At 45.7% G+C, this 15,598-nt stretch overlaps 1 protein-coding gene across 13 annotated transcripts in view; it reads right to left on the bottom strand.

The window, feature by feature from the left end:
• The window catches only part of SBF2 (SET binding factor 2), a 510,140-nt gene that overhangs the window by 2,480 nt on the left and 492,062 nt on the right, over nucleotides 1-15,598 (bottom strand). For all 13 annotated transcript variants that reach the window (XM_053274763.1, XM_053274792.1, XM_053274810.1 and 10 more), the window contains 2 exons: nucleotides 15,490-15,577; nucleotides 1,087-1,218 (listed from right to left, as the gene is read on the bottom strand). In XM_053274763.1, the coding sequence (XP_053130738.1) occupies nucleotides 1,087-1,218; nucleotides 15,490-15,577 (220 nt within the window). The remainder of the gene's footprint in view (nucleotides 1-1,086; nucleotides 1,219-15,489; nucleotides 15,578-15,598) is intronic.

Raw genomic sequence — 15,598 nt, 5'->3', positions numbered from 1 at the left:
GACAGCCCCGCCAGTGGAAGGTGGCAATGGGGATGGGCCACCACCAACCTTCCTATGCCCCCGCACCGATCATTTGTAATATGGCAAAGGGAGCTCTGTCTCTGTGGGCATGCACTGAGAAGCTGCAGCCAAATCCTGGGCTCAACAGCCACTTTGTGGGACCACAGTGTGACGGGAAAAGGTTAAATATTCTCTCCTCATTTGCCATAAATCTGATCCTGATCAGCACCTCCCCACATGCCCCTCCATGGCTATTGAAGTTCACAAATCAAAACAAAGATACACAGGACTAAATTACAAGGTTAACATTGTGTAGTTTGATCATCAGGCAGCACTTCTCAGTCTTTTGGAGCATGCTCGTGGCTCAAAAGCAGTATATAGCAAGACCCAGTATCACTACTTTGTATAGGTAAACCAAATTCTGATGAATTTAAAACAAAACCCAGAAGTGTTTTGTTTTTTTTAACTGTCACTTTATAGTGACTGATATAAAAATTGTAGACCGGGCAGAAAACAGAAGGCCCATTTACATACTCTGCTCCATGCTTCCCATGCAGGACACAGGCACCTGTGTGAACACTTGAGGGTTTGAGTTAGAACAGGGGTGGAAGGGTTGCTGGATATCAGGCATATGCCTGTGTTACATACACAGCATGAGTGCTAGGGCAGTTATCTGTGCAGATCGACCCTCCTGCCATGTGCAACTTGCACTCTGAGGGTCCAGAAAAGTCTTTAGGGATTTCTGCCTTTCACATGAGTGGATATGATGAAAGAGATGCATCGCAGTGCGTCTCATAGCAGTTTACTCTTTTGTTAGCATTCAAGGCTAAAATGAATATGCATTGACCAGAGCCTTGCCTAAGAAGGAGATTCTAGGGCTGGTTTACCAACTGTTAAGAAACACATGCTTGTTAAGCTCAGCAAGAGGAATGTCAGGAATGTGCTGTGGCTAAGCCTACCAGATGAACACTTGGAAGAGAGAGAGTTAGGTTTGTGGGGGTGCTTTGGTGTGTGGGTGGGGGAAGAAGTGTGACTTCAGTACCAGTATAAAGCAGTGCAAGGTCTGTGGCCAGCAAATATACTTACATCAAAGAAAGCTTTCTCACTAGCATGTTTTGGAGCACCGATTGTTGGTGAAGCAGGAATGACAGTTTCTACTTCTGCAAGGTCAATATGGCCCTTACAGCAAGCGTCCTCCACAGAATCATAATACCTTAGCTAGGAAAAAAGAATTATTTTCTTTTATTTTCTTATGACTGTAAATATTAACAGATGCACATTGTATCAGGGAGCTGAACCATTAAAAATTTGGGTTCAGTTCCAGTTCATATTCATTGATGTGTATTTGTTTTTTTTAAAACGCTCCGGTTCAGACACTAACTGTAAAAAGCACTTTGGTAACTAGTTCAGACAATTTGAAGCAGTTTACATACCTTTCAGGAAGAATGGATATGCAAAATCTTTTGAGTGTTTCAAGTGCAAAATAAATTGCCCTTAGAATAAAGGGCCTGTTTCAAACTCTAAACAAAACAGCCCCAATTCAACTCAAAAATTTTCAAGTATTTCCAGCGTCATTTGGGAGGCCTGCTTTTCCCTTTCTGATTTGTTTTCTGGCACTGGCTTCTGATTGGCTTGCAGTCTCCTTGCTTCTTGGTTGGCTTGTTATTCAAATCAAGTGTTGAACTGGGCAACTGTGTCCCCATTGGTTGGAGGGAGGGGTGAACCAAAGGAGGAGGGATTTTCAAAATATATTTAAGGGACTGTGAGGCCAGAGAGCTCTCTCTTATAGTGTGCCTCTCAGAGGAGGAAGGATCAGCAGCTTAGAGTGAGATTTGTGAACTGGGGCCTGCCTCTGTGGAGAGACACACAGAGTGTCTGTGGCTTCTCTGTATCTCTCTTTTCCTTGGCAGTGCCAACTGATTTTTTCTTCTATTTGTTTTTAATTGCACCAGCAACCCCGGTGGGTTTAACTAGGTGCTGCTGTGGATCTCCCCCCCCCCCCCCAATCTTGTGTGGAATTTTCCTTATTCTTGTAGCCAGCCCCCAGGGGCTTTAATAACTGGGGTGCTGTGCTGAGACTTTTTCCCCTTTTGCATCCCCAAGCTGCACCACCTTTGCTGCTGCTGTGTACCTTTTTCTATTTTGGGTGGGTGGGTGCCCACTTGGCACCCACCTGCCCTACCCCCAAATGTTGACTCCCAGGGTGTCTGCTCGGCCCAAGTGCCTCTGAGAGCAGACTCCGGTGGCTGGAAGGAAAGCACCCCAACCTTGGTCAGGTTAGATTTTTTAAAAATAGGGCCTACTTTGGGGAAGGGATTAGGTACTAGCCAGGCAGTACATAGAGCTGTAAGACAGATGGGGTGGGTTAAGAGATAAGCCACAGTGATCCCCTTTCCCTTCCCTTTGACTTGCTCCACTGTTGCTCACTCCTTTCCAAAAAAGCTCCCCTCCACAAAGCTTGCTTCTTTATTTGGGGGTGGGATTTAATTTTTCTAGCTTTCTGTGTCTGCACTACAGTACTAGATTGCACTGTGTGTGGCACACATGGCGTAAACAGATCACCCTGACCCCACAACCCTTTAAAAAATACCTGCCTTATAGGTGCTTCTTCTCCCACCCCATCAGGGCTTGAATAAAAAAAACCCCAAGATGTCCGGAAGGGTGTGAGGCAGAGCCAGGAGCAGACTGCCAGGCAGAGGGAGGGATGCTGCTGCTGGTCATCGTGGGTGACAGCAAGAAGTCATCCCTACTGTTCTGGTGCCGTGCAGGTTCACCTTTAAGGAGCGGCTTGGTCCTGCAGCACGGCCGCCTGTAGTGGCTGAAGTAGAATTAGCGGGGGAGGTCCTCCCCTGTCAGGGAAGAAGATCTTCCTGTGGCAGCAGAGGAGGAGGAGGTGATTGTGTAGGCTGCTACTAGCCCAGCCAGATCACTCTCACCATCCTCCCCAATCCCCCTTGATAGTGTGACCCACTGGTCTGAGACTGAGTAGGTGTTGAACTGGAACTGCTTCTCTCAGTCCCAGTTCAACTGGAGGTGCCATCTTAATTTTCCTATCATGTTCTGCCCCTGATGTAGTGTCACTCTATGACATCAGTCTACGATATTGTGGGGAAACGAAATAGCACCGACGACTGTGTCAGTGCTGAGGCGTGCTGCTGCCATTGTTGTCACTGCTATCTGCATAGGCCCAGTAGGCTGCTTGGTACAGCAAAGGCGGAAGCAGCAGCCATGCGTCCCTTTTCCTGGGCAGCACATGCCGCGTCTTGCCTCCAGTTTTGTCGGGCCCTGCATCTTGCTTCCGCTGCACCAGGCCTGCCTGCTTCTGGTGCAGGGGAAAGTGTACAGTAGCAAGAGACAGGGGCTGGTGCACCCAGGGCGTGAGAGCCACAGCATCAGTGGTCAGGCTGGGGCAGCAAGCCAGTGGCAGGGGAGTGCAGGCAGCTTGCAGTTGCCACCCTTGCCCCGAGGCCATCTCCTCACCTCACGGGGGAGTTGCCCCTGCCAGAGGCCAGCCCTTCCAATAGTATAGTGCAGCTGGGTTCTGTTGAAGGGAACTGAAGTTAAGAAACTGATTCTTCCCAGAGCATTTACTAAGGTTATTGAACTATATTCAGTTTAGGCAAAGGATATGACTTCTGCGTCATGAAACTGCAAACCTAATAAATGTTAATTGCATGCAAGTAACATGCAATAATTCTGTTCTGGATGGAAAGTCTCCTCACAGTGGCCAAAGTGGAAAAGCTTTAGACCCAGCCACCCAGGGAGGCCCCAGGCAAAACAACAAGGTGATGGTTTTATTAACCAGGTTAACTGCTACCTGCCTCCCTTCACCCGCCACAGATGACTTTCAAACTGAGCTTCCTTTCCTCTCCTTCTCAGTCTCACTTCCTTCCATATCATCTCTCCCAACACCAGTTCCTCAGGGCTCTAAATTTTCTTTCAAAAAGCTCTACTAAGCAAAGCAAAAATGAAAATCAATTAAAAAAAATACAGGAGTTCCTCATCCTATTTCAATCTTTGACCTTTAAGGATATTATAAAACCTGCTTAATGAGGCATTTCTATTTTAAATAAAAACATCACGCCAACATAGGGTTGCCAACTAGGGACTTTTATAGAGGACATGCAACTATTTTGGGGACCAAACAACATGTGTTGTGTTTTTTGGTGTATCTTTGCATGTGTTATGTCTGAAGTTCTGGGGAGCAGCTGGAACATTTTGTTCGCTCAGAAGACTTTGCTTTCATGAGCAGCTTCTCTTCTTTTGTCTCCTTTTCCCTGCCAACATCCTACTGGCCATCCAGTGGGAAAGCTAGAGGGGAGGATCTGCTGCAATGGCAGGTTGCAGAGCCATGTGATGCAGGAGCACAGATAGGTGTGCCCGGCAGGTGCAGCATGCTTCCTTTATGTGGTGGAGGCAGTGAGAAGTTAGCAGTTAACTAACTAACTTTACTCACTTAGCAATTACCCCTGCTGACTGAGTAAAAAGTAACCTTTTAAAGTGGTGAATGTCTTCTGTTTATCATGGGGAGAGCAACTGGCACAATCCAACCCCAGCATAGCATTCCTTCAGAGGCTGATGCTGGTGTTAGCTTGAGTTTCTTTTTAAGATTGTGAGCCCTTTGGGGAAAGGGGAGCATCTTATTATTTATTTTGCTTTGAAATCCACTGTGAAACCTTCTGTTGAAAAGCAGTATATAAATGTTTGTAGTCATAGAGAACAGCAAGCGAGCGGGAGACCATGGATGCCCCACTGCCCCAGCATACAAAAATGTAGCTAGCTGGCTGCCCTGCTTTGAGCCAAGAGGTGAAGTTCTTGACCTGGCTGGGAAGAGCAGGCTGGGTGACCTGTGCGGGGTGGGGAGGCCAGTGTATGTGGGAAACCTATCCAGGAGATGAATTATGGTGAAGAAGCAGGGCCTAGAGAATGTTGGAGCTAGGAGCCTGGCAGCATCAGCTCTCAGCTGCAATGTCTCATAGTGATCACATGGGGGAGGGTTAGGGTCATGCATAAAAGTGCTGGACTCCTCCCCTCTTTGTTCTTCCAGGGTTAGTCTCCATTTTGTCTCTCCAGAGATGATGGTTTGTTTTGGTCACTCTCTCAAGCCATGAGCTACTGCTGAAATTAAGCTGCAGGCTTTTCCACATTTGTAACGCTTTCCTTAAATAAATCCTTGTAGTTCTTCAATACTAAACAAGCTAAAGGAGCCAGCATGGTGTAGTGGCTAGAGTTCTGGACTAGGACTGAGGAGACCCGAGTTCAAATCCCCATTCAGCCATGATACTAGCTGGGTGACTCTGGGCCAGTCACTTCTCTCTCAGCCTAATGAGAAACTTAAGTATGTAATACACCGCTCTGGGCTCCTTGGAGGAAGAGTGGGATATAAATGCATCATCATCATCATCATCATCATCAAGAACTGTCTCAAGACCTCTTGCTTTCCTGCTTTCTCACCAAACTGGTTTTGCTCTGCCATTTGGGGACTGAACTACCATTCTTTCCTTACAGAGAACTCTACACCTAGACAGCAGACTAAGCAGACATACAGCTCACATGGTCATCAGCTGTGAGTTGTATTTATTTTCAAATTATCCAATTATCATCAAAATATGCATATATATCAATCAACATATGTAAATTTTATGCAAAGTAGAGACCTTTTTGGTGAAAAGCATCCTCTATTCCCACTTTTTTGTTGACGGATATTGACTTTTTTCACAATTTAGACCTGGCAACCCAACTGCAACATGTACTGTACCTTTTCCTTTTCACATACCATCATCTCTCACCAAAAACAGGTTGCTTACCTGTAACTTATGATCTGGATGAGATCCGTTGTAGCCATAAGGATGGGTTCTGCGGCTGCGCAGGGACCTCGCGGGCTGATTGAGTAGCTCTTCTTGACGCCCTGCCCGCCTGCACGTGCCGTGCTGAGTTGTTGAAAGTGGCGGTTGGGGCGTCTCTCCCTCAGTTTCTCGCAGATCGCTCATCATGACAATCTGCAAGATGAATCACATTCCTCCACCAACTAGCACTGCAGCGGGGATGGCTCGGGAGGGACTTATGGCTACAACGGATCTCATCCAGATCATAAGTTACAGGTAAGCAATCTGTTTATCTGGACTGAGACCCGCTGTAACCGTAAGGAATGGGTGATTAGCAAGCTCTTCCTCCAGGAGGCGGGTGCAGTTGACCCAAAGCTTAAGCCAAAACCCTTTTTAGTACAGTGGTCCCTCGACTTACGAAGATAATCCGATCCGAATGCACGTTCGTAGGTCGGAATTTTCGTAAGTCGAAAAGTGCATCCACGGAGGCCCGGAACACTCGTAAGTCGAGGAAACCGCATCTAAAAATTCGTAGGTCGAGGAAGCCGCATCTAAACCGGCAACGACTTCCGGTATTTTTTGTCGTTCGTATGTCGAAACATTCGGATGTCGAGTGCTTCGTAAGTCGAGGGACCACTGTACAGTTCTTCCTATAATTCTTATGGGGGATTTTAACTCCAGATGTGGTACTAATGATAAAACGGTGATGGCTTCGCATTTCTGGAAATGGGGTGATTGTATAGATGGTGCCCCTCTCACTAATAGTTATTCTAAAGATAAATTTATTAACTCTTCAGGAGCCCAATTGCTCTATTTAACTAAGATGCATGAGTTGACTATTTTAAATGGTACAATACCACCAGATATTCCTGGGGAATATACGTTCCTTTCGTCGCGGGGAAATAGTGTTGTGGACTATACTATGGTTTCCAAATCTATCCTTCCCTATGTATCTTCCTTTGAAGTGGGTGAACAAATTTCTAGTGATTATTTTCCTATAAACATCTATTTAGATCTCCCTCAGGAAAGGAGGGGTAATTTGTTCCCCTGAGCTTTTGAGGATAGTTCCACCAATCTAAGCTGCAAAACAAAATGGTCAAAGGAGGTAGAAAATGAGATTTCTAGGTTCTATGATTCTCCTGAAGGTAGAGATTTATTTAACTCCATTGTGCAAGCACACCTGGGACCTCAAACAATTTTGCCTACGAAAAATTAGTAACTGCTCTTATACAAAAGTTTCTTCACTGTAGTAAGCTACATTCTTCACAGGCTTACAGTAAAAGAGCAGCTAATAACTAGTTTGATCTGCATTGCAGGGCACTACGCAAACAACTGCTGAGTATCTATACAGAATATAGATTGGGTACAGAACAAACAGTTCCACCAATTTATTATCAGATTAAAAAGGCATACAAAAGTAGTTTAAAATCTGCTAAACAACATGCACTACGAAATGTCTGGAATAAGCTAATTATGGCTATTCCTAATAAAAATAGCCATACTTTTTGGAGATTGGTTTCGGCAACCAGCTGGGTTTATATGCCTTGTAGAATTCCACCTAGAACGTGGGACTCTCACTTTTTTGTGGTCTATAATGATGCCCAGCCTAGCCAGATCTTGGTTCCACCCCTGACTGAGGAGTTGCCCCGTTGGCCTCCTGTTACTCCTGCAGAAATAACGGATTTAGCAGGTTGTCTTAAAATTGGAAAACCCCCTGGTCCTGACCTTCTTCTTCCTGAACTATTAAAAGCTAACATAGAATGGTGGGTCTTAGTTTTAGCTAATTTATTTACATCTGTTAATAGCACAGGAGCTGTACCAGAGCAATGGAAAATAGCAATAGTTGTTCCCATATTCAAAAATTGTTCCCATTTAGATCCATCTAATTATCGACCCATTAGTTTGCTATCAGTGGTTGGTAAACTATATGCTCTGTATCTTTTGGGTAAGCTTAAGGCATGGATTTCAGAAAATCAAATTCTCGGGATTGAACAAGCAGGCTTTAGAGCAGGCCGCTCTACTCTCGATCACTGTATGATCCTGCACCATCTAGCAAAGAAATACTCTAGTGGCCCCAAATGCAATTTTTTTGTTGCCGTTATCGACTTTAAAAATCTGTGTTTGATTCTATCTCCAGACATTTATTATGGACCAAACTTGGAAAAACAACAATAGATAAGAGATTGTTATTTCTGATGATGCAGCTTAACTCTAATTCCTCATTATGGGTTAGATATGCTACCAATGGGGCCCTAACTGACTCAATCCCCTCTAGTCAAGGGGTTAGACAGGGCTGCATCTTGGCCCCGACACTGTTTAGTCTCTTTATTAATGATCTGGCTCTATTTCTGGAGAAGTGGATTCCCATGCTCCGAAGCTGGCCAACAAACGAGTGCCCGTTTTACTCTATGCCGATGACGCAGCTGTGCTATCTCAGTCCAGATTAGGTCTGCAAAGACTGCTGTGTGCTTTTGCCGGCTACTGTAATGATAACAAACTAACAGTTAATTACAAAAAAACAAAGTTTTTGGTTTTTTCTAAATCCAGGAAACTATATAAATGGGTAATAAATCAGAACCACATTGAGCAGGTTTACAGCTATAAATATTCAGGCATATTATTTCAATATAATCTCGATTGGAATACCCATAGGCTATCTTCAATTCATATAGCCCACAATACCCTCAGTGCCTTTTTGCGATTTTATTATTCTAAAGGGGGTCAGTTTGTTCCCAGGGCACTCCAGGTATTTTGTGCTAAGATTGTGGCTCAACTACTTTTTGGAGTCCTGTTATGGATCCAGGGAGTAACAGCTGAACTGGAGAGAGTACAGTCTATTTTTTTAAGAGCTATCTTTGCAGTGCCTAGGTGCGTGTCTTACTCTGTTCTATGTTTGGAATCTGGGTCTGTCTCTATAGCCTGTAAAGCCTGGGAGCTTATTTGCTAGATGGAGTAAACTTGTTCAGAGATTCAGGAATTTTCTTTTCCCCAATATTTATGGGTGGATTCTTATCCTAACCCTTGGCTAACATATGTACTGTAAACAACAAAATTATGCAACTGGGCCTTTCTCCTTCAGAACTTCTTACTTGGGAATATAATAAGGTGAAGGAAACACTATTTCTCTGGTTGCATGATATTGATTGGCAGGAACTGATGTCTTTGGCCAATAGGACTTGCTCCCCTTTACATTTTGGGATTCTGCCACTTGGGGAGATAAAGGTGCTAACTATTTAACCACGCTGCATTTTTTGAAATTTCAGGTTTCATTTGCTTGGGCCCGGTTAAATGTGTTGCCCTCTTCTCTTTTGGAACAGAGGTTTGCTAAAGATCATCCTGTAATGGTTTTTTGCCCTTGTGGTGCTGGCTTCTTGGAAACTGTCAGCCATGTTTTGTTATATTGTTCTTTGTAACAGGACGCCAGAGAAGAACTTATTTTCCCTCTGTTACTTAAATTTCCTGGAAGGTGTGAGCCTTTTTACGCATATTATTGCCTCGCGGATTTAAGCTCTGAGATTACAAAAACTGTAGCTAAATTTTTTTTATATAGCCATTAGGTTAAGGTCTCAATTAAGTGCTTAATTGCGGGAGCTGCCTATTGTTTTAAAGTAACTTATTATGAATGATTGTATTTTGTTTTGTTGTGTTTTAGCATTGATTATTGATCATTGTATTGGACGTATTTGCTACCTCTATTCTTGCTGGCCAATGGCTGTAATAAAATTGATGATGATGATGATGATGATGATGATGATGATGATGTACAGTTCTTCCAAAATTCGCCTCCCTCGCCATCCTCAAATCAATTGCATAATGTTTGATGAATGGTTGTTGAGAGGACTATGTGGCTGCCATGCAGATATCCGACATCTTGATGCCCGACAGATGGGCTGCTGACGCCGCATAAGCCCTAGTGGAGTGTGCACGCACCATATACTGGGCGGCGTGACCCCTTGACATTTATATGTTTGAAAAATAAGTTCCACTATCCAGTGAGCAAGGCGTTGGCGTGATACAGCACACCCCTTACACTTTCCCTTGATAAAGGGAAAAGATAAATAAAGAGTCTCCTACTCTTTCTGAAGTTATAGGTCCTTTCTAGGTAATACAGTAGGGCCCTCTGCACATCCAGTGAGTGGAGTGCCTTCTCTAAAGTTGTCTATGCATCCTGGAAAAGATAGGCAGGATTATCTCTTGATTTAAATGAGTCAGTCATCACCTTTGTATGGAAGCATTGATCTAGATGCATCACCACCTTGTGGGGATAGAATTGAGTGTAAGGTTTATCCATACAAAGAGCTGTCAGCTCACTCACACGCTTTGCTGATGTGATTGCCACCAGGAAAGCCGTCTTTAGCGCGTGAAGTCTAATGGGTATAGATGCCAGAGGTTCGAACTGCTGTTCTGTAATTGCCGACAACACCAAAGACAAGCTCCACTGCTCTATTGGTTGTCGTATAGGTGGATACAAATTGTTTCGTCCTTTCATGAAACGTTTGAATTCCAGATGGGAAAACACCGTTGACCCTTCCCAACCTTTATGCCTTGCCAAAATAGCAGCCAAATGTAGTTTGATAGAAACATTGGCCAAACCTTTCAACTTCAATGATGTCAGGTATAATAAAACCTCCTTTGGAGTGGCACGCAAGGGCCTGATTCCTTTCTCCTTCATATAAGCCCTATAACGCTTCCACTTGCAAGCGTAATTGTGTCTTGTGGTATCACGCCTGCTGTTCAGCAGGATATTTCTCAAAACCTGATTCTCCAGGCCGTCATCTTTAGGGCATGAACTTCGGGAAGTAAGACTTTTCCCTGCTCTCTTTGTAACAGGTCTGGTGTTCTCGGAAACCTGTGGAAAGTGCCCCGTGATAACTGCAGAAGCGGCGCAAACCACAGCTGGCGCGGCCACCATGGGGTTAGCGGAATGCAGTTCGCTCTGTCCCGAATAACCTGCGTCAATGCTCGCCCTATCAGTGGCAACTGAGGAAACAGATATGGCAGTCCCACATTCCAGGTGTGCTGGAACGCATCCGATGGAGTGCCATCAGATAGACAGAATGCTGTACGCACCAATTCCATATTTTTTGGGTGAGTAGACAGTGACAGAGAGACCGTCCCCCCCCGGTGGTTGATGTAGGCAATTGCCATCATATTGTCCAATTGTATTTGAACATTTGTCCCCCAGAGCAATGGCTCGAATGACCTCAGGGCTAGGAATACTGCCATCAGCTCTAAGTAGTTGATATGCTGTAGAGTTTGAGGCTGCGTCCATGTGCCCTGGATGCAATGGTCCATGCAGTGTGCCCCCCCAACCCGTCAATGAGGCATCCATCGTAACCCAGCGGGTGGGGGCTAACGGCATGAACAGAACACCTTGTGTTAGATTGCGTTCCTCCATCCACCAGTGCAAACTGTTTAAAACTACCTGTGGCGTGGTCAAACGCATGTTTTGGCTGTCCACATTGGGGCGGAAGTTGCGGAGGTACCACTGTTGTAGCGTGTGCATGTGCAAGCAGGTATACTGAAGAATGGTGGTACAGGAGGCCATTAGGCCTAGTAGTTTCTGAATCCGCAGGTTGGCGTGCAGTGTCCACAAATTGTTGAATGAGCGAGTGTATCTGGTAAATGCGCTCTGATGGCAAATAGGCCCGTTTCTCCTCCAAGTCCAACACTGCACCAATGAAGTTTATCCGTTTCATTGGGGTGAGATTTGATTTTTTCCAGTTGATGTTGATGCCCAGGTCTCCTAACAGGTGGACGACCCTTTGAATCTGCTGGACCAAGAGTTCCTTGCTGTGACTGACCAGGAGCCAGTCGTCTAAGTACGGATAGACCATCATCCCATGTGTCCTTAGGTAAGCTACTACCACTGCCACAACCTTGGTGAAGACTCTTGGCGCCATTGACAGAGCGAACGGGAGAACCCTATATTGGTACATTTGACTCCCCACCATGAATCTGAGCTATTTGCAGTGGTTCTCCTGGATGCCTACATGGAAGTAGGCATCCTTCAGATCTAATGCTGCTGCCCATGTTCCCTGGACCAAGAAGGGCAGGATATAATGAAGTGTCATCATCCTGAATTTTCTGGTCAATATGTAACAATTGAGACCCCTCAGGTCCATAATTGCCTTGATTCCGCCATCTTTCTTCGGAATCTGGAAATATCGGGAATAATAACCCGATAGTCTGTCTGCCCACTGCACTGGAGCAATTGCTTGTTTTTCTAGTAGCACTTTGACCTCCTCCTGTAGTATTTCCGTGGCAGCTGTGAACTTCAGTCCTGAAAACGGAGGCTTGGTCTCGAACTCCAGCGCATATCCTGTTTGTATTATCCTCAAGACCCATCGATATGATGTTATGTTATGCCATGCTTGGGCATGGCTTGCCAGTTTGATGGTGTTGCTGGCAACTACAGGACAGTACGCGCTGTTGTATACTTAGACTTCTTTAATGTTTCCATCGAAGTGTCTGTGTCCCCATGGAAAAGTCCTTTCCCATCAAATGCCAGAGATTCAACCCTGTCTCTCATATCTTGTGGGAGTGAGGTAGAACGAAGCCAGTCATGCTTGCGGATACTTACTGCTGTAACCATCGTGCGAGACTCTGTCTCTGCCAAATGCTTAAAGGCGCTCAAGTGCTGCCTTGTCACCGCCGTTTTCTCATAGGTTTCATTAAATTTTCACTAAAATTCTTCTTGCATCATAGATGTTGAGTCCTGCAACAGGGCATCCCATAATAAGTGATTATATCGGGCCATGCAGGCAGCATAGTTTGCAATCCGAATTGCGAGACTAACAGTACTGTAAACTTTCCTTTCCATTACATCAATTTTCCGCCCCTCCCTATCCGCAGGTGTCGTATGGTGTCAACCATCCTTGGACGTTGAGGCGCAATCCACGACTAATGAGTTAGGTACTGGATGGCGTAGCAGGTAAGCATTGTCTTCTTCACTGATTCTATACAGATTTTCCAGGCGTTTAGACATTGGAGCTGTTATATGCAAGACCTCCCATGCTGTCTTAGCCGCCTTACTGCTAGCTGGTATCATAGTCAGTGCGACTGGATGAGAAGTCCTAGACCTTCCCATCATATTGTAAACCGGGCCCACTACATCTGCATCTGGGGATTTTAGGTCCATACCCAGAGCTTCCGCGATATCCCTTTTAAGGGCGTGATATGCCTTTAACAACTCTGTTGGAGAGGTAGAAAGCCTAGGTGGCACATCTGACGGAGGATCTGACCTTTGACTGACATCATCAGATTCAGAACTCACATCAGAGTCCTCCCCAGGTCGCAGTCACCTGGTGAGGAAGGTGGTTCCGAAGGCGGAGGGGTTGACTTCCGCTTCCTCTTGCCACTCGGTTTTTCCAGAGGTTGTCTGGTCGACTGCTGGAGCTGTGGTTGTTGTTGAAGATGTGGTTGTATGGCCGCTGGTTTTTGCATAACTGGTGGTTGAGGCTGTGGTTGAATAGCAGGTGGTTGTGGCTTTGGTTGCATAGTAGGTGGATGTGCCTGAAGTGGTGCTTCTTCCCACAACTGAACAGCAGGACCTTGTGGTTGTACTATTGGTAGTGGTGCAGAGGGTACCTGCAGAGATTTCCAACGCAGGTAGTCAGCATAGTCTCCTGGCAAACTATGGCGGAAACCGCAGGTGTGGGTAGGGTGCTCCGAAGGCGCACTCTGATGTTCTGAATGTTGTGGCACATTCTGATGTTCCAAAAGATGTGCTGATGCTGGATCCGGCATACGTAGCTCTGATGTCTGTACACATGCAGGTGAATAGGAAGGTGTTCTGGGCAACCGAACGGGCTCCTCTTTATCATGGTCCTCATCAAGCCCAGTGCTCAGGAATCCACAGAAGGTAGATCCGGACGGAGTACTCGAAGTCGAGTCCAATAAGTCATGCAACTCCACACAACCTCCTCCATCCTGTGGCTCCAAACCTGGTGTTCTTGGTGTCGAGGGGGATTGAAAGGGGGTCTGTGCTGGAGAAAGCAGATGAAGGACCCGTCCTGCATCAGCAGTCAAAATTGGTACTGATGTAGATGTCGAGGGGCAACTATGTGCTAGGGCCTGTTGTAGTCAATGTTGAGGTCAATGTCGATGTCGTGGTCGATGCTGAATTAGTAAGCCAAGCTGTCGATGTTGAGGAAGCTGTCAATGTCGAGGTTGACATTGAGGAAGTGCAGTAGACCTGAGAGGCCAACAGTGGGCGCATGCCGGAAGGCGTATCCGACACTGAAATAGGAAGTTGTCTTGGCGCAGTTGAGGTAGATTCGTCCGAGTCGCCCTCAAAAGCCTGTGCTGAAGCAGGAGAAGGGGTATGCTGTGCCTTTAACACTGGCGCCTCCAAACCCTTGGCATTTCCTTTTGGTTGGTGCCCACAATCTTTGTGTCTCTCCTTCTTAGACACATCCTTGGGTCTTTTAAAAACACTTTCTGTGTTTTTCGCCACACCAGCCAATGCAGTTTTAGACTGCTGCCCTGCAGTTCCGCGGGTGCCTGATTTTGTTCCTGCTGCTGTGGAGCCCGAAGTGCTCGATGTCCACCCGGCTTTCAATATCAATGCGTTCAATATCGATGGGGAGTCTGGTGATTCACTTGGCCGAGGTGTAGGCGGGCGGAGTGCCTCATCATATAAAGCTGCCCAAAGGCGCAGCGCTCTATTCTGCCTCGTTAGCTTTGAGAAAGAGCAACAAACTTTGCATGTTGAAGTACTGTGCTCTTCTCCGAGGCACATCAAACAAGCGTCATGGTAATCCGTCGATGGAAGTTTGGTGCAGCATTTACTACATCTCTGAAAAGTTTTTTTTATCTCCACTGCTCGGTAGTCGGCAAACGAAGGTAAATAATCTTTCGTCAAATCCGTCAGTCTATTACACACATTCAGTCCAATGTCCGTTCCAAAGTCTAGTTACAAAGACAAACGATCTTTCACCATTTCAGTTCCGTAAAGAGAAAATCAAAATCCAGTCCAAACTTTAGTTCTAATCCAAGTGAGGTAGTCCAAATCCGAGGAGCTAAAGCTACAAGGTGCGATTGCTAAGGTGGTCGAAGAGAAACTGAGGGAGAGAAGCCCCAACCGCCACTTTCAACGACTCGGCACGGCACGTGCAGGCGGGCGGGGCATCAAGAGGAGCTACTCAATCAGCCCGCGAGGTCCCTGTGCAGGCACAGAGAACCCATTTCTTATGGCTACAACAGGTCTCAATCCAGACTGGTGAGGTTTCTGTTCTGGCAAAACCCCATGGTTGCCAAATTCACAGTTGGAAAGGCATTAAATTGATGGAAAACGGGGTTAGGGGAATCACAATCAGAAAAACACCTAAAAATAAAGTTAAAGCCAAATCCCCAAAATCACTCCCCAACCCCCTCCCCCCAAAAAGAAATCACTCAAATGCACTTTAAATCAGCAAGAGTCACCAAGAAGAATGAGCAGATGGAATCTCAACCCCTGAAAATCACTAACACCCCCACCCCCCGCGCAATATTTCACCAATACTTCTGTGGATACTCGGGTCGTGGTTGGCAAGACAGGTCACAATAGTTCATTTGCGGACACGTAAAACCATGGTTGGCAAGGGATAACTGTAATTACTTGCACTATTGAACTTATTCTGCAAGATTACCAACAATATCCATATGTAAACAGTAGAGTTACCTGGTGTTTGGTAACATCTAGTACAAACCACCGAGGTTTCCAGCCTTTTAACAAAGCTCCTCTTTTGTAAAGTGTACCTTCAAATGACCTCAAAGAAAAAGAAACATAT

This window comes from Hemicordylus capensis, chromosome 1 (assembly GCF_027244095.1).
Source record: "Hemicordylus capensis ecotype Gifberg chromosome 1, rHemCap1.1.pri, whole genome shotgun sequence".
Taxonomy (NCBI): Eukaryota; Metazoa; Chordata; class Lepidosauria; order Squamata; family Cordylidae; genus Hemicordylus; species Hemicordylus capensis.
The sequence above is the reverse complement of the archived record's forward strand: the minus strand, read 5'-3'. Positions and strand labels throughout refer to the sequence as shown.